The sequence below is a fragment of the Caretta caretta genome, chromosome 2 (genome assembly GCF_965140235.1).
Source record: "Caretta caretta isolate rCarCar2 chromosome 2, rCarCar1.hap1, whole genome shotgun sequence".
In the NCBI taxonomy this organism is placed as follows: Eukaryota; Metazoa; Chordata; order Testudines; family Cheloniidae; genus Caretta; species Caretta caretta.
The window spans coordinates 198,919,736-198,938,754 of record NC_134207.1 but is presented as its reverse complement, the minus strand read 5'-3'; the positions used below and the strand labels follow the sequence as shown (position 1 = coordinate 198,938,754).

The following is a 19,019-nucleotide window of genomic DNA, read 5'->3' as shown; positions in this document are numbered from 1 at the left end:
TTACCTGTATCATATTACAAATTACTTCAATGAAATAAAATATTCCCTTATCAGGGACTTCTACCAGGTGCAAGGGACCATGCTAACAGACATCAGTGAAGGACTGGGACCTAATTTAATAACTTTTTGCCCTGGAAGTTCACAAGGAAGTTGCACACACACTTTTCATTTTACAATCTGACTGGGTATCAACCTGGGACTAAATGTTACTAATCCATGGGGGGCAGCTTTGCAGAAGAGGTAAAGGGGTGCAGTCCTGGAATTCCCATGGATGCACTAACTCCACGGGCAACTCCTGGCAAAATCCCATGCAACCATGCCAAATTATTATACTTTAGTGGCACAAACAGATGCACTAGAAAGAAACAAAACTTACTTTCATTTGTGACCTAAATCAGGATTTATTACGTGTTTAAGTACTGAATCGGGACCTGTCTGCATCATTTAGTCCACTAAACTTTTCCTTCCATTTTGCCAGTTTAACCTTTTTAATATTTGTATGTGCATATAAACTACTATTTTAGATTAACCGTATATGATGTATTACATGTAAAAAACCGGTTACTCACTTTTTCATAACTGTTGATCTTCGAGATGTGTTGTTCATGTCCATTCCAAGCAGGTGTGTGCGCGCCGCGTGCACGCCAGCCGGAAGATTTTTTCCCCTAGCAGTGTCCGTAGGGTCGGCCTGGGTGCCCCCTGGAGTGGCGCCTTCACCTCAGTTCCTTCTTGACGACTATTCCGACAGAGGGGTAGGAGGGTGGGTATTGGCATGGACATGAACAACACATCTCGAAGAACAACAGTTACGAGAAAGTGAGTAACCGTTTTTTCTTCTTCGAGTGATTGTTCATGTCCATTCCAAGCAGGTGATTCACAAGCTAGAGCTCAGGAGGCGGGGTCGGAGTTATCCACAGAAAAGAGCACGGCTTGCCCAAAAGCTGCATCATCCCTGGACTGTTGTATAAATTGCATAGTGAGATGTAAATGTATGTATCGAGGACCACGTGGCTGCTCTGCAAATTTCCTGAATAGGGACTTGTGCCAAGAACGCTGCAGAGGAGGCCTGGGCCCTGGTAAAGTGAGCGGTTATCTGCGGAGCGGGCTCCTTTGCCATAGTATAGCATTCCCTAATGCAGGACGCTATCCATGACGATATACATTGACAGGATACAGGGAGGCACTTCATTCTGTCCGCCATGGCTACGAAGAGTTGGACGGACTTCCGGAACTATTTAGTTCTCTCTATGTAAAAGGCTAAGGCCCTACGCATGTTTAGTGAGTGCAGCCTGCGCTCCCTATAGGAGGAGTGCGGCTTGGGATAAAACACTGGGAGGAAGATATCCTGGGTCATGTGAAAATGGGAGATGACCTTTGGGAGAAAAACCGGATGAGGCCTGAGCTGGACCTTATCCTTATGAAAAACTGTGCAAGGGGGCTCAGACTTGAGGGCCCTGAGCCCTGAAACCCGTCGAGCCGAGGTAATTGCCACGAGGAACGCAACCTTGAATGAGAGATATAACAGGGAACAGGTGGCCAGAGGTTCAAATGGTGGGCCTGTAAGCCTGGAGAGGACTAAATTGAGGTCCCAGGCAGGGACAGGCTGACGCTTGTGTGGGAAGAGCCTGTCCAAACCCTTGAGAAAACGACTGACCATAGGGTTTGCAAAGACCGAGAGACCATCTGAGCCTGGATGGAAGGCGGAGACAGCGACCAAGTGGACCCCTATTGATGACCGGGACAAGTCTTGATGATTTAGGTGAAGGAGGTAGTCCAGTATAAATGGTATGGAGGCGAGAAGCGGCGACTGACTATGTTGCTCCGCCCAGATGGAAAACTTTTTTCCACTTGGCCAGGTACGTAGCCCTGGTGGAGGGCTTTCTACTACCCAGGAGGACTTGTCTAACCTGGTCCGAACAAGACAGTTCTGTAGCACTTAGCCATGGAGCATCCAGGCCATAAGGTGGAGTGACTCCAGATTCGGGTGCCAGAGTCGGCCCTGGTCCTGCGTGATCAGGTCGGGGACTAGCGGTAAGGTGAGTGGGGCCGCTATGGACATTTCCAGGAGCGAGGTGAACCAGTGCTGACGCGGCCACGCCGGCGCTATTGGTATGACTCGGTCCCACTCCCTGTGGATCTTGAGAAGCACCCTGTGCACTAGGGGAATGGGTGGGAAAACATATAGCAGGCAGCCCTCCCATGAGAGAAGGAAGGCATCCCCGATGGACCCCGAGCTGTGGCTCCCAAGGGAACAAAATGTCTGACATTTCCTGTTGCCTGGAATGGTCTATCTGGGGAGAGCCCCAGAACCGGAAGATTCAGCTCACCACGTCTGGCCAAAGGGACCACTTGTGGCCATTGAAGGTCCGGCTGAGGCTGTCTGCCAGAGTGTTTTGCACCCCGGGAAGGTGAAGCCTGCAGGTGGATCAAGTGCTCTATGCAGAAGTCCCACAGCGCAAGGGCTTCTCGGCACAGGGGAGAGGAGCGTGCACCCTCCTGTTTGTTGATATAAAACAACACCAAGGTATTGTCTGTGAGGATTGAAACACATCTGCCCATTATGCGCGTTCTGAAAGCATAGCATGCCAGATGCACTGCCCTCAGCTCTTTGACACTGATGTGAAGAGCGAGGTCCACTGAAGACCAGAGGCCTTGGGTCTTGAGGTCCCCTAGGTGAGCCCCCCAACTCAGATCCGAGGTGTCTGACACCAAGGTGAGCGAGGGCTGAGGGCTGGCAAAAGGCACCCCTGTGCAAACCATTCAAGGGTCAAGCCACCATAGGAGGGAGTCCAGTACCAGGTGGGGCAGGGTTACGACCCTGTCCAACACATCTCTGGCTGGTCGGTACACCGACGCCAGCCAAGACTGGAGTGGGCGCAGCCTGAGCCTGGCATGCTGCACCACGTATGTGCAGGAGGTCATGTGTCCCAGCAGCTCTAGAAAGTTTCTTGCCAACGTCATGGGGAACTGTCTGAGATTCTGTAATGATGTCCTGAAGTGAGCGAGACCTGGCCTCTGGGAGGCACGCCCTGGCTTGGGTAGAGTCCAGGACCAAGCCTATGAACGCTATCCTCTGCACCGGGGACAGAGCAGATTTCTCCTCGTTCAGGAGGAGACCTAAGACAAGGAAGGTTCTCCTTATAAACTCGACCTGAGCCTCCACCTGGGCTCTCGAGCGACCTTTGATCAGCCAGTCATCGAGGTATGGAAAAACTTGTATCTGGCGCTTGCACAGGAATGCTGCGACGACTGCCATGCATTTCGTGAATACTCAGGGGGCAGTTGACAGTCCGAACAGGAGGACGGCAAACTGGTAGTGGCCTCTGTTCACCACGAATCTGAGGTAGCGTCTGTGATGTGGGACTATTGCGATATGAAAATACATGTACTTCAAGTCAAGGGCGGCATACCAGTCTCCTGGATCCAGTGAGGGGATAACGGAGGTTAGTGAGACCATGCAAAACTGGAGTTTCTTTACGTACTTGTTGAGCTGCCGCAGATCCAGTATGGGTCTAAGGCCCTTCTTGGCCTTTGGTATGAGGAAATACTGGGAGTAGAAACCCCTTGCCCCTTAGCTCCTGAGGAACCTCCACCAGCCCCTACTGAGAGGAGGGACTGCACCTCTTGAATTAGAAGTTTCTAGTGAGAGGGGTCCCTGAAGAGGGACGGGAGGGTACAGAATTGGATGGAATATCCCCTCTCTACCGTGCGGAGCACCCATCGGTCTGAAGTAATTTGAGACCAGGCACAGTAGAAAGGGGATAGATGGGACGAGAAAGTAAGATGGGAAGTATCCAAAGGTCATACTGGCAAGCCGTCCTCGACCGTACCCTCAAAAGGGTGGTCTAGAGCCCGGTGGGGCCCTGGGCTGGCCAGAGCTTTGTCTAGAGGGAGGGCGTTGCCTCCTCCGAGTACTCCTGTTCCACCTATGTGGAGCGTCCTGGCGGTTTTGGGGTTGGCAAGGACGAGGGGCAGGTTGAGTCCTCAAACGTCTGCACTGGGTAGCAGGCGTATGAAGCCCCAGCGAACGAAGGGTAGACCTCAAGTCCTTCAAGCTGTGAAGTCTCTTATCCGTCTTCTCACAGAAGAGAGCTACACCCTCAAAGGGAAGGTCTTGAATGGTCTGCTGGACCTCGTGGGGAAGACCAGAGAGCTGTAGCCAGGAGCCTCTCCTTATAACTACCCCTGTGGCCAAAGTGAGGGAGGCCGCATCCGCCGCGTCCTAGGCCGCTTGCAAAGACGCTCGGAAGACCAGTTTCCCCTCCTCCATGAGCGCAGAGAACTCGCCCTGAGCTTCCTGAGGCAGAAGTTCTGTAAACTTAGCCATAGACTAGCAGGTGTTATGCCCGTAGCGGCTTACTATGGCCTGCTGGTTGGCTACACGAAGTTGCAGACCTCCTGTCAAGTAGACCTTCCAGCCAAACAGGTCCAGTTTCTCGGCATCCCTGTTTTTAGGGCTGGATCATTGAAACCCTTGACAATCTCTCTGATTGGTCGCGTCGACCATCAAGAAGTCCAGAGGAGGGTGGGTATAAAGATGTTCATACGCTCTAGAGGGAACAAAGTAGCAGCACTCGGATTTCTTGGCTGTAGGCGCCAGAGAAGCAGGAGTTTGCCACAAGTTCTTAGATGTTTCGGTTATCGACTTGATAAATGGCAATGCAACCCTGGATGGGTCGGAGGGAGCCAGGATGTCTATGACAGGGTCTAAATTCTCTTCCACCTCCTCTTCCTGAATCCCCAGGCTTTGGGAGGCCCTCCTCAAAAGCTGCTGAAGAACCCGGTTGTCCTCCAAAGCTGGGGCCGTCGACGTCCCCGTGACCGCTTCATCGGGTGAGGACGAGGAAGAGAGAACAGGAGGTGGGCCCAATTCACTGCCTTCGGCCCCCCCAGGGTCCCTCAGCACACGATACTCAGGCTGTGGAGCAGGTACCGATGAAGAACTCTGCGCCGCAGCTGGTGCCGGGGCAGATAAATCGGCAGGACCAAGACCGCTGGGGTTAGTAGGGACGGAGCTGAGGCTTCCACCGGTGCCGTCACCTGGAGAGCTGGTGCCGGAGCTGGCTGAGGTATCGGTGCTGAAACCATGTGAGTCAGCGGGGCCACTCCACCTGAGGGTGGCACCGTCATCGGCGGTGCCGGCGCTGATTGTGGCACGGATGACGCCGATGACACCGACACCATTCTGGAGCGTGGACCATGGACTTGACCCTGGCTCTGATTCTATGCCCAGGGTGTCCAGAAGGGCCATCAAGCAGGTGGTTGCCACTGTTGCTGCCACGGTGCCGGGTATGGTTGGTGACTGCGCAGGGACCTGGACCTTCTGCTCCGCGATCTGCTAGATCGAGCTGAGTCCACCTCCGACTCCGAGTTCTCCGAATAAGAAGACCACGGAGGAGCAGTCCCCTGGGTCGCCAACAAATGACGACGCGATTCCGGGGAATGGTGCGCTTAGAATCATAGAATCATAGAATATCAGGGTTGGAAGGGACCCCAGAAGGTCATCTAGTCCAACCCCCTGCTCGAAGCAGGACCAATTCCCAGTTAAATCATCCCAGCCAGGGCTTTGTCAAGCCTGACCTTAAAAACCTCTAAGGAAGGAGATTCTACCACCTCCCTAGGTAACGCATTCCAGTGTTTCACCACCCTCTTAGTGAAAAAGTTTTTCCTAATATCCAATCTAAACCTCCCCCACTGCAGCTTGAGACCATTACTCCTCGTTCTGTCATCTGATACCATTGAGAACAGTCTAGAGCCATCCTCTTTGGAACCCCCTTTCAGGTAGTTGAAAGCAGCTATCAAATCCCCCCTCATTCTTCTCTTCTGCAGGCTAAACAATCCCAGCTCCCTCAGCCTCTCCTCATAACTCATGTGTTCCAGACCCCTAATCATTTTTGTTGCCCTTCACTGGACTCTCTCCAATTTATCCACATCCTTCTTGAAGTGTGGGGCCCAAAACTGGACACAGTACTCCAGATGAGGCCTCACCAATGTCGAATAGAGGGGAACGATCACGTCCCTCGATCTGCTCGCTATGCCCCTACTTATACATCCCAAAATGCCATTGGCCTTCTTGGCAACAAGGGCACACTGCTGACTCATATCCAGCTTCTCATCCACTGTCACCCCTAGGTCCTTTTCCGCAGAACTGCTGCCTAGCCATTCGGTCCCTAGTCTGTAGCTGTGCACTGGGTTCTTCCGTCCTAAGTGCAGGACCCTGCACTTATCCTTATTGAACCTCATCAGATTTCTTTTGGCCCAATCCTCCAATTTGTCTAGGTCCTTCTGTATCCTATCCCTCCCCTCCAGCGTATCTACCACTCCTCCCAGTTTAGTATCATCCGCAAATTTGCTGAGAGTGCAATCCACACCATCCTCCAGATCATTTATGAAGATATTGAACAAAACCGGCCCTAGGACCGACCCTTGGGGCACTCCACTTGATACCGGCTGCCAACTAGACATGGAGCCATTGATCACTACCCTTTGAGCCCGACAATCTAGCCAGCTTTCTACCCACCTTATAGTGCATTCATCCAGCCCATACTTCCTTAACTTGCTGACAAGAATACTGTGGGAGACCGTGTCAAAAGCTTTGCTAAAGTCAAGAAACAATACATCCACTGCTTTCCCTTCATCCACAGAACCAGTAATCTCATCATAAAATGCGATTAGATTAGTCAGGCATGACCTTCCCTTGGTGAATCCATGCTGGCTGTTCCTGATCACTTTCCTCTCATGCAAGTGCTTCAGGATTGATTCTTTGAGGACCTGCTCCTTGATTTTTCCAGGGACTGAGGTGAGGCTGACTGGCCTGTAGTTCCCAGGATCCTCCTTCTTCCCTTTTTTAAAGATTGGCACTACATTAGCCTTTTTCCAGTCATCCGGGACTTCCCCTGTTCGCCACGAGTTTTCAAAGATAATGGCCAATGGCTCTGCAATCACAGCCGCCAATTCCTTCAGTACTCTCGGATGCAACTCGTCCGGCCCCATGGACTTGTGCACGTCCAGCTTTTCTAAATAGTCCCTAACCACCTCTATCTCCACAGAGGGCTGGCCATCTCTTCCCCATTTTGCGATGCCCAGCGCAGCAGTCTGGGAGCTGACCTTGTTAGTGAAAACAGAGGCAAAAAAAGCTTCTTGTGCCTGTGCAGGAAGTGCCGGAGACGGAGACCGACAAGCCATCATGGTTGGCTTACCCCTGGAGTGGAACAGGGACCGTGCAGTCGCCAGAGATTTGTCTCTCCTTTGGGTGGAGGACGGCACAGGGAGGCGCATCAGGTCCGTTGCCGCCTTGAACGCCTCCAGCGTCGATGGTGGTTGTATGTCCACCAGATGGTCCGGGGACCGACGAGGGTTCAGACTCGACTGGAGCTGGCTGGGGCAGGAGTCGACGAAACCCTGGGCGGAAGCGAGACGGAGGCGGTCTGTCCCAAGCCACTCGTGGACAGCACCGGACCCTTAGGTTTCAAGGGGGGTGATTGGTTCCTCACCAGCCTCTTCTTCTTTACCGGAACCGGAGATGGAGAACGGTGCCGAACTGAGGCAGACGCCCTATGGCCCGAGTAGTGGCGGTGCCAATGGGCTTTAGAGTCCTTAGCCAGGTCTGTTTCACGCGCCGTTGTCGCCGGAATGCTGCACACCGAAGAGGACGTGCTCGGGGCCGGGTTGTTTGGCCCCGGGTCGGATTGCAGTCTCAGAGCCGCCTCCATGGGCAGGAATTTTAGTCTCTGCTCTCTGTCCTCAAGGGTTCTTGGGCAGAAACCCTTGCAAATGCAGCACTTGTCCTTTTCATGAGTCTCACCAAGGCACCGCAGGCAAGACGAGTGAAGATCACTCTTGGGGATAAACTTTCCACAGGACTCACTGAGTTTAAACCCCAGAGACCTGGGCATACCCCTGAAGGAGAAATGAACTATCTAACATACCACTACTAACTATATGAAAAAGTATAACTATAGAGAATAACTATTGAACTATGTACACTAAGAACAAAGACACCGCTAAGGCGCTCGCTGTAAGAGCGAGCAAAGTTCCAGCTAGCCATCACGGGCAGTAAGAAGGAACTGAGTGGGTGGGGAGGTCAGTGGGGCCCAATATTGGGCTCCATGAAGGCGCTGCTCCAGGGGGAGCCCAGGCCGACCCTACAGACACTGCTAGGGGAAAAATCTTCCGGCTGGCGTGCACACGGCGCGCACACACCTGCTTGGAATGGACATGAACAATTACTCGAAGAAAAATTTGTATTTTATAATATATTTTGAATCCTGAGATTATACAAAAGAGAAGGCATATTTAAATAGTGATTTTCTTTGTCAGGACAATGCTAAGGGGACAGCTACATATAAATGGGTGCTGCTAGTACATATAAATGGGTGCTGTACTTGCAAGAGTACAGTTCTCTCTAAACAGTATTTGTGTAAAAAACAAAAAAAAACCCATGCAAACAAAGTTTGTTTTTAGATAATTTTATAGAAACAGGAAAACTGGCAAATAATGACTAGGAAATACACAAATAGTCATCTCTCACGAAGGCTCAAGAAAAGAAAACTCAGAAAATAATTAACTGTTTAACCAGCCAAAAACAAAGCATATTAATACGAGTCTTGCCTGTAACTTTTTTCTCATCATCATCATAGTTGCTAGATGTTAACAGCTGTCCAAAAATTAAAGCAGGAACATACACTTTTTCTACTTTGTGTTCCACAACTGGAATTCCTTTCCCATTATTCCAGATACTAATAATGTTTGATTCACTGCAAAAAACCAAATAATGACATCCATTCAAATGATTTATTAGTACCAAAACACACCTACAGAAGTTTTTACACAGATTTAATTAATATAAATCAAGAATATACTATCAAGGACTGTACCTAGCAATTTAAAACCATTTTTATTGTGTTTACTCACATCCTTTTGTCAATTTTATTCATCAAGAAACATCTGTTTAAAATGCTAGTATATGAAGGACATCTATTATTATTAAATTTGTCTAAAAACTTTCCTTTACAAAAATTATTCTTGTGATTTTTTTTTTTTTTGAGAACTCTAATGTCTCCCTGGTGTAAAGCAGGTCTTTGAAATCTACCCAACTGATAGTCCTGAGGTCAGGGAGATGGCTTTTGCTGGCCTCATGAAAATCCACCGAGATCTGACCCAGTGATAACCTGCTGAAAAATCACCATTTCCATCTACAATTTGCCTGCTAGTTCCTTTTTGGCAGCATGCCAAAATCCCTCAACATTCTATATGACTGCACATACACCCATTGCCTTGGTTTCTTACTTCAGCATTTCACATAGTTCAAACTCCTGATGGGAGATAGCCAAAATGATAATCATCTTCATTCTTCTCCCATTCCCTGTGAAAAATTTTCTTTATCCAATGAGCGTGCGCAACGCACTGGAAACCAGAAGATGGTGAGTTTTTTTACTCACTTGTCCTCCTGACTGGTGTTAATAATTCTGTGCCCTTCACAATTCTTATCATTAAGTTAATGCCTGTTAATGCCTATTGAGAGATTAGATAAAATGGGAACAGAATCCAGATCTCTAATATGGCAATCCGAAATGCCAGTCACACAGCTACGATGCCTCTCAGAAAGAACCTGCCATATTCTTATCCTTAGCTATGCTGTTTATAAAATGGTGCTCCTCACTGCTTCAGTCTGTTATGCATCCTCGCCTAGTAAATGGTTTACATAAAATAGCTGTATGCTGTTGCCAGCTAAAATAGTTAGTCTGGTAGCTCAAGAGGTAGAAGTCTATACTGCAGAGCTCAAGGTTCAGCATTCAAACCCCATTTGTGATCTACACTGATGGGCTATTAAAGTTGTACACTGTCTAACTTGCCTCAACTTTGAATGTTTAGATTATTTCAGGTTTTATCAGCTCTGTATACAAAATTTATTAAAGGGTAGTTTAGATAAGCAAGTTACTTTAAATTCAAAATGGTGATAATTATTCATCACATTTTCAGAACAATTTCTCCTTCAAATATAAAGAGTAAATACTTTCAGTACAATATAAGAAAATGGTAAATTTCATTGTATATAATCTGTTGTAAGAAGTTCAAGTCCAATTTCCCCGACAGAGAAGGGCAGCTAGGAAGTTCTTGTACTTACGGATCAATGGAAATTTTAATACAGGTCATATTCTTGTCCCTCTGCTTATTGTCAGCGGCATTTACTACGAAACAAATTAACACTTTTTAGGGGCAAAAAATAACAATCAGTTATTTGATGTACAAAGCTAATTATATACACACTCCATGACAAGTTACAATGTACTGAAAATGTTTGAGAAACTCCCCTTTTGACATTTTCTTTACCTTCTTACTGAACTCAGGAAATATAACCAGGTATCTACAACAATCTGAAGGAAACGATTTGATTCCTTCAATCAGACTTTCTGGGATTAATTTTTCTATTTCAAACAACTAAGCTAGAGGTTAGAGGTAATCAATGCCATGGAATCTTACTTCAAGTTGTATTATACTTTCACTCACTATTACCTATTTCTCCCTGGCCTCAAATCCCTAAATAATCTCTTAGAGAAGAATATTGCTAAAGATAAACATAAATTAAAAATTCATCAGCTCTAACAGATTGCTCTTATTATTATTAGTATTACAGTAGTGCCTTATCTAGTTTCAAGGCCCCATTGTGATAGGAATTATACAAACACATATCAAAAAGACGGTCCCAACTCAAACAGTATAAGGAGTTAAATTTACAATTAATTAGTATTCTAGGTGACTACAGCACAAAGCAGCCATTCATACCAGCATGTCAATTTTGGTTCTAGACTAACCCTCATTCTATGGTGTTTTGGATAGATAATTAATTACATCTATTATATTAAAATTACTGTTTTCCTAGTAGAGAGACACGGTGGATAAAGGGTAAATATAAAAGCTTGAACCAAGCAGTTGAATACAATAGAGGGTGGTAGGGAGGAAATTCAGTTTATGATGTTCTGAATTTTCTTAACAGAAGTTATAATAACTAAAAAAAGAACACATAGTATGGATCACCAAATTAGTTTCTCTCTCACAGTGTACTCAGATACCCATTCCTCATTGAGAGTCCAATCCTGCAAGTTACCGCAAGTGGAACCTGTGCTGAAGTTAAAGGGAAATTCCTTTTAAAGAGCTTGAATGATTGATTCCAAATAGTGTTAACTCAGAATAGCTATAAAAGCCAGGTTATAAAGAAGTTAAAATTTAATCAGGAAATTAATTAAACTACATTTGAATTTGTGTGAACTACAAGCAACTGAACTCAGAAATTCTAAGGTTGCCATCGAACATGAAAACATATTACAGTAATTTTCAGAATATGCCTCATCAGACAAAATATGGATTAAAATAAACACCCCAAGCCAGAAAGATAAACTCTGAGAAAAATAAAACACATTTTAACGGATGGAAAGAGAATACAGTATATCCCAGTGCAATATGAAATCAGACACATTTCAAATGCTCTTGTTAAAGATCATTAAGCAAGAAGTTTCATTAAAAAAAATGCACAATTACAACAATTGTAATCTTATGATGCTTTTATATAGGCCAGCGGTTCTCAAACAATTGTCTATGAAGCACAAGATGGCAATCTGCAGAGAGGTGACAAGCTATATGGTGCTAACTTCTCACATAAACCCCTGTTGGGCACCTTCCTTTTGAAAGAGGCAGGCTGGAAATGGCTCTCTTTTAAAGCCTGTAAATTATATCACTGATTCAGCAGCAGGAACATAGAAAAAGTGATGCAAGGTACTCATTTTCATACCACTCACTGTTTATAAGATATTTATAAATCTGAAAGTAAAATCTCTCCCTTTCTCTATATAGCCAAAAGAAGAGGTTACTCACCTTGTACAGTAACTGCGGTTCTTTGAGATGCGTGTCCATATGGATGCTCCACTCTAGATGTCTTTGTGTCCCTGCACCGAAGATCAGAGATTACTGGTAGCAATGTCAGTTTGGGATGCACATGTACTCTCCCCATCTCACACTGTGTTTGATCGCTATATAGTGCTATGTGGCAAGCCACCCTCAGTTTCTTCTCTACCACAGAGCTCAGAAGAACTCCGAAGCAGAAGGGGAGAAGGCGGGTGGTGGAGCACCCATAAAGGGACACATCTCAAAGAACTGCAGTTAAAGCACAAGGCAAGTAACCTCTTCTTTGAATAGTGTCCTTATGGGTGCTCCACTCTAAAGTGACTAAAAATTGGTGCCCCTGCTATTAGGATGGGACTTCGGAATTGAGTCCATTACTAATGATAATGCAGTCAAACCAAATAACGCATCAGATGCTGAGTCATCAGTGACTGCATAATGTATGGCAAATGTGTGAGCAGATGCCCAGGTTGCTAGTCTGTAAATTTCTGTGATTGGACTGCTGAGAAAGGCTAGGGAACTGGAGATCTTGTAGAATGTGTTCGAGCCCTGAACATGGGTTGTAGATCATGCTTGCGATAGCAATAGTTTATGCATTCGGATATCCATCTAGACAGTCTTTGCACCAATGCAGCTGTGCCGCTGCAGCGTGGACGGTAAAGATGCGCTATGCCAATGGGAGAGCGCTCTCCCGTTGGCATTACTCCACCTCAATGAGAGGCGGAAGCTTTGTCGGCAGGAGAATGACTCCTGCCGACACAGCACAGTATGGACTTAAGCTGAGGTAACTTGCATCACTCAGGTGTGTGTGGCTTTTGCACAACTTTGAGAGACATAACTTTTAAGCGGTACTGTAGACAAGCTCTTTGTTTAGATACTGGGGATTCCTTATATCTGTCTGTGTTGGAGGGGAATCATCTCATAGATTTTTGGAGTGGCTTGATCCTTTGATCCTAATGCTCTCCTGATGTCGAGTGTGTGCAGTGTTGCCTCCCTTTTATCACAGTGAAGTTTGGGAAAGAATGATGGAAGGTGGATAAGTTAATTCATGTGGAAGGCTGAAGGTATTTTTGGTAGGAACTTGGGGTGCAGCTGTCATGTGACCCTGTCCTTGAAAAAAATGGTAAAGGAGGGGTATGCCATTAGGGCCCCTTTCTCTCCCACTCGCGGAGCAGACATGATGGCTACCAGGAATGCAGTTTTCGTAGAGAGATGTAGAAGTGCGCAAGTGGCCATGAGCTCAAAGATTAAGGTCCCACAGTGGTGCAGGATCTCTGATTAGAGGGTAGAGGTTACTCATGCCTTTAAGAAATCTTTTTGTTATGACTTGAGCAAATACCAAATGACCATCTATCTTTTGATGGAAGGCACTAATGGCTGTGAGGTGCACTTTCACCCAGCATAGAGATAGCCCTGATTTCTTCAATTCTAGAATGTAGTCCAGCACAATTGGTAAAGGAGAGCATACAGTGATAACCTGTCTTGTGTCACACCAGATTTGGAATCTCTTCTATTTCTGCATGTACGTGTGACAAGTAGTTGTTTTTCTGCTATGTAACAGAATTTCATTTACCTCATCAGAACAGCTCCTTTCTACATTCTGGACCCATCAAGGAGCCATACTTTCAGGTGGAGAACTTTCAGGTCTGGGTGATGGATCTGGCTCACATATTAAGAGAGAAGATGTGGAACACGGTGGAGAATGACTGGTGGTCACACCACCAGCTGAAGAAGGTATGGAAATCATGTCTGTCTTGGCCATGTTGGAGCTATAAGAATAACTCTGACCTTTTCTTTCTTTATTTTGTATATTGCTTTGGATATTAGCAGAATTGGAGGATATAAATATAAAAGAGGTCTATTCCATTTGAGGAGAAAAGCATCTTCAAGAGAGCGATAGCCCCATCCTGCTCTGGAGCAGAACTGAGGGCATTTCTTCTTCTTGACTGTGGTGAAGAGGTCTATCTTTGGAGTTTCCAAGTGTGTGAATATGCTGTGAAGGATCATAGTATCTATTTCCCATTTGTGATTTTGAGAGAATTTCCTGCTGTGCATATCTGCTGTCGTGTTCTGAATGCCTGAGAGGTAAATTGCTGAGATGCTGATCTGGTGACAAATGCACCAATTCCATAATGTCACTGCCTTGGCTCGCAGGGAAGGTGACCTTGACCCTCCTTGGCGTTTTATGTAGTACATACATGCAATGTTGTCTGTCATTTTCTGACTGCTCTGAGCGCTAGTAGATTGACAGGTATTATGGATTCCAACAAGGACCATTTGCCCTAAACTGTGTAGGTGTTCAAGTGGTTACCCCATACGAACAGGAATGCATCCAACATTAAAATTAGCAACGGGTGGTTGGATGAAATGAACCCCCACATACATGTTGTGAGGATATGCCCACCAGTCAAGAAAGTTTTTGACCGTCAAGGGCATTCATAGAAGTTTGTTTAGATTATGTCTTCTCAGAACATATATCGTTCTGAGCCATCCTTGAAGACAACACATGTGGAGTCTCGCTTGCTGTACAACAAAGGTGCTCGCCGCCGTGTGCCCCAGTAGTTGGAGGCAGCTTCTGACCAAGAGCTGAAGACTGCCTTGATCTGTCGAGTTTAAGCTGTCTAAAATGTTAAATCTGTGCGATGGGAGGAAAGCTTTGGCCTCCACTGTATCTAGGTAGGCTCCTATGAACTCTAATTGCTGTACTGGGGTCAAAGTGGATTTTTGAGTATTTAGTTGAAGTCCCAGCTGTAAAAATAGGTCCACGGTCTTTTGTGTGGTTGCCAATGCATCATCAAAGGAAAGTGCTTTCAGCAGGTAATTATCTAAATATGGAAATATCATGATTCCTTGTTTGCGAAGGTGTGCCACCACCACAGAGAGGACTTTGGAGAAGACCCTGGGTGCCAATGACAGGCCAAATGGGAGCACTTTATATTGGAAATTATCCTGCCCCAGAATGAATCTCAGAAACCTCCTGTGGGATGGATGAATCATGACATGAAAGTAAGCATCTTGTAGTTCGATGGCCAGGAACCTGGTCCAGAGATGTGATTATTGCTGCCAAGATAACCTTCTTGAAATGTACTTTTACAAATCTGTTGAGCACCCTTAGATCTAGAATGGGTCTCCAACCACCGCTCTTTTTCTGTATCAGGAAATATTTGAAACAGAAACCCTCCCCTCTGTGTTGGTTCAGAACTGGTTCTATAGCACCTCGTTTTAGGAGGTAGTTTGTTTCCTCACATAAAAGGTACTCATGAGAGAGGTACCTGAAGAGGGACGGGACGCGAGAGTGGGGATGAGGTAAAGTGGACTGACTATCATGTGGTGATAATCTCTAGTACTCACTTTTCTGTGGTTATACATTTCCAAGATTGATGGAAAGGGGTAAGGTGGTCACCGAACTGATGGAGATGTTCTGGCTGCTGCAGCAAATGAAACTGGGGGTGGTAACTCAGGGCCTGACCAAGATCTCAAAATTGCTGTTTAGATATAGATAGCTGGGATTTTGATGATTGTGGGGAAGACGCTCTACGTTTTTGTACCCTCTGTCTCTTGCTTTGGAGCTCATAATATCTGTTAGGAGGAATAAAGTGTGATCTCTGTGTCATCTAGTATTTACTGGGTCTTCTCTTTTGGGCAGGAGTGTAATACCCAGAGAGCATAACAATTTCCTGGCATCTTTTAATGAGTAGAGGGATTTGTCAGTTTTGTCCGTGAACAATTTTGATCCCTCAAATGGGAGGTCCTCCACTGTGGCTTGCACCTTCTTTAGAAAGCCAGACAGATGAAGCCATGATGCTCTCCTCATGACAACTACTGTAGCAATTTAGCTGTGTCTGCAGCATATAGAGAAACTTGCAATGCTGTCCTCTCCAGGAGCTGACCCTCAGTAATAATTGCTTGAAATTGGTGTTTTTCATCTAACAGAAGGTATTGAATAAACTCACTTAATTTAGAGTAAAGTGTGATTTTACTTTGTCATAAGGGCTTGATAGTTAGTGATCCTAATTTGTAGGGTCACTTAGGAATACATTTTGCATCCAAATAAATTCAATCATTTCCAGTCTTTGTCACATGGTGTTGTTTTAGCATGGTACCATCTGCCACTTTCATTAACAGCATAGACGACCAGTGAATCTGGGGAAGGATGAGAAAACAAAAAGTCCACGTGCTAGAGGGCATATAACATTTCTTGTCTGCCCTTTTGCACATCGGGAGTATAGTGGCCGGTATTTTCCGAATAGCTTTTGCTGGGTCCAGCAGTGCCTCGTTGATAGGGAGTGCAATTTTTGCTGATGCCGACGTCTGCAGGATCTCATGCAGTTTGTATTGTGACTGTTTAACTTCAAGTGGGATTTGAAGAGGTCTTGGAACTGCCTGAAATCATTTGCTGTTGGTGGTGGGGGACGCATGATCACCTCTTCAGATGAGGACAAAGAAATATTGGTCACCAGAGTGGTATCTTTGTCTAGTCTCTCCTCCTGTTCTTCAAAGATCTCCTTTTGAGGATCAGGAAGTCTGGCTATGGAAACTGACAGGGATTTTCTTACTCTCTCTCTGGGTGACACTAGAGGACCTGGAGAATTGTTGCCTATATCCAGCCCACAGGTCCCACTATGGCCACTGAGGTGGTGGAAAAGGCATGGGTGGCGCCCCAACACGGTCCATACCAACCATGTGAATCTCATCTACTCTGTGGTGGTAGCTTGGAGGAGTATAGATTTCTATTTGGGTAGCACCCTGTTGCTGCGGTGGAGAACCATGAGCCAACCCAGAATATAAACCATCCCCCTCCTCCTCTTCATCATCGCTGGAAAGGGGTGGAGCAATCATGGACAGCAGAGTAGCCTGTCTTGATACTGCATGGTAAGCCCGGGGACCTGGGTGTAATGCATTCCGCAATTATGTAGATACCCAGTAATGGTGAATCAGGCATCTCTGAGACCAGCAAGTATTTAGGGAAGCAAAATTCCCAAAGTACCGGAACAGTCATTGGTACCATTGAGAGCAGCAGCATCAGTGCCATTGAAGCAGAAATAGTTGTCAGTACCATAGGCACTCTGTGCTCCAAAGAACAGCGAGAAGGCGGTACTCTGGCTTTTTGCATTCCCTGTGTACTTGGTACTTACTGACTGCATGACTCCATCGTGCTGTTTTAGAGAGCTGGGTCTGTCTTTGCCTCTCCTTTCCCCAGACAGTGCCATTCTGTCCGAGCCTGCCCTCTTAGGATCTTTGGTCTTACTGGTGGCAGCCTCATAGGTACTTAATCACGCAATGGTTGGTACCGAAGTAATAGACCACGCCAGGGATTTAGTTCTTTTAGCCAGTTCCCTGCTCGGCGAGCTTGTGGCCCATTTCTTTGTGGCTTTCTGAGAGGAAGCTAAGGATTCCCTCTTTTAAGTCATTGGAGAATGCTGCTCAGATGCTGCTGTCAGTCTTGATGGGGACTGTTGTCGGGGGGGTGGGGAACACAGATGGACGTGGCGTCCCCAGGACCAGGGTCAGAGGCTGGTCAGAATGAGCTTTCCATCATTAATAGTCTTAATTTCAGCTCATGACTCAGATTCTTGCTTTTATTTGAAGCAAAATGTGCACTTCTGAGGCATGTGTGTCTCTCCGAGTCAGCAAATGCAGAGGGAATGGCTGTCGCTGACAGGAATGGCTTCCTGACAGGCAAGACAATGTTTATAACCAGGGGAGCTGGAAATACCCTTTTTAGGGTTCAATTCCCTAACAGGAAGAACTAGGGAAGTTTAATATATACTATTCTACAATTGAAAGAGAAAAATAAAAATAATATTTCTTAAGGAAATGAAATAAGAAGAAGGAAAGAGAGAGAGTATTAACACTAACCAACCAAAGAGCTATTTCTACTAACAAAAGGAATTATTAAGAGGAAACACCAAGAGAAATCTCTCTGAACAGGCTCTGCTAAGACTTCATGTCAAGCCAAGGGCAGCTGAGAAGGAATTGAGGGTGGTTGGGCTGCTCAGCACTATATAGTGATTGAATGTGGCGCAAGACATGGAGAGCACATGTGCGGCCCAAACAGACACTGCTACCAAAAATTTCCAATCTTAGGTGTAAGGACACAAAGATACCTAGAGTGGAGCATCCACAGGCACACTACTCAAAAGAAGAATGTATTCTTTCCTTTTCATTTCAGATGTCACCACAGCTTTAGAGATATAGGGTAAAATTCTGACCTCAATGAAGTAAACAGCAAAACTCCCACTGACTTATATTTACACATGGTATGTGGAAGGATCACTGCCAACCTCAAGACCTTAAAAATCACCTACCAGCCAAAGGATTAACTCTATTAAGACTAATACCTCAGCAGAGTCAAGGGAAATTGGGAAATTACACCCTCCCGCTGCTCAAAGACTGCAATTTCTGTGCCTGTTACAAAGCCAAATGTCTCAGGATGAGAAAGGTCATGCTGAGTCAAATGTTTGCATATGAAATTTCCAAGAGACACCTTTGTACTGTAGGAGGCAGCGCTGGTGATTCAGGAGGTGGTACCCTTTCATCTGAGTCAAGACTGAATCAACTTCCCACCATGGTGTTAGGTGTGCAGGGCTGCTGGAGGATTCTTCTTTCAAATCAGTTGTAAAACTGAAGTCATGACCACTTTTTCTTATTAAAAAAATCCATAGTAACTGATTCTAGTGTCATGGTAAAAAGTTAAACTTGGGTATTTATACTCTGCCTTCTTGAAACTGCCCTGCAGTTTCAACTGGAGATAGTACCTCTTCCTAAACTGCTTCACCTCCTTTTCTAAACTGCTTAATTTCAGTAGCGGATCAAAGTATCCCTGTGTGTAGTTTGTATATCTGTTTAATATGTTAAGTGCTTGCAGAACCTTCAGGAGGAAACGTGCTGCATAACTGTAAAAATATTATCATTATTAAAAACACTTACCAAGAATTTCATCAAAGATCTTGTACAAGCCTGGGACAAAGGTAACTTCTCTGCAATTCATTCCGACCTCTTCATCATAAACCCACATTAACTACATATAAACAAAGTAAAATAAAAATATTTATTGTCTTGGATTCAAAAGGAAATGTTCATGTTGATATAATACGGATTATTTCACATTTCAAGAATTT

The 19,019-nt window shown here is 45.7% G+C and overlaps 1 protein-coding gene across 3 annotated transcripts in view; it reads right to left on the bottom strand.

Moving 5' to 3' along the window:
• Positions 1-19,019, bottom strand: part of TOP2B (DNA topoisomerase II beta) — a 132,630-nt gene that overhangs the window by 68,677 nt on the left and 44,934 nt on the right. For all 3 annotated transcript variants that reach the window (XM_048838565.2, XM_048838566.2, XM_075125738.1), the window contains exons 3-5: positions 18,829-18,919; positions 10,127-10,190; positions 8,611-8,756 (exon numbers count right to left, since the gene is read on the bottom strand). In XM_048838565.2, the coding sequence (XP_048694522.1) occupies positions 8,611-8,756; positions 10,127-10,190; positions 18,829-18,919 (301 nt within the window). The remainder of the gene's footprint in view (positions 1-8,610; positions 8,757-10,126; positions 10,191-18,828; positions 18,920-19,019) is intronic.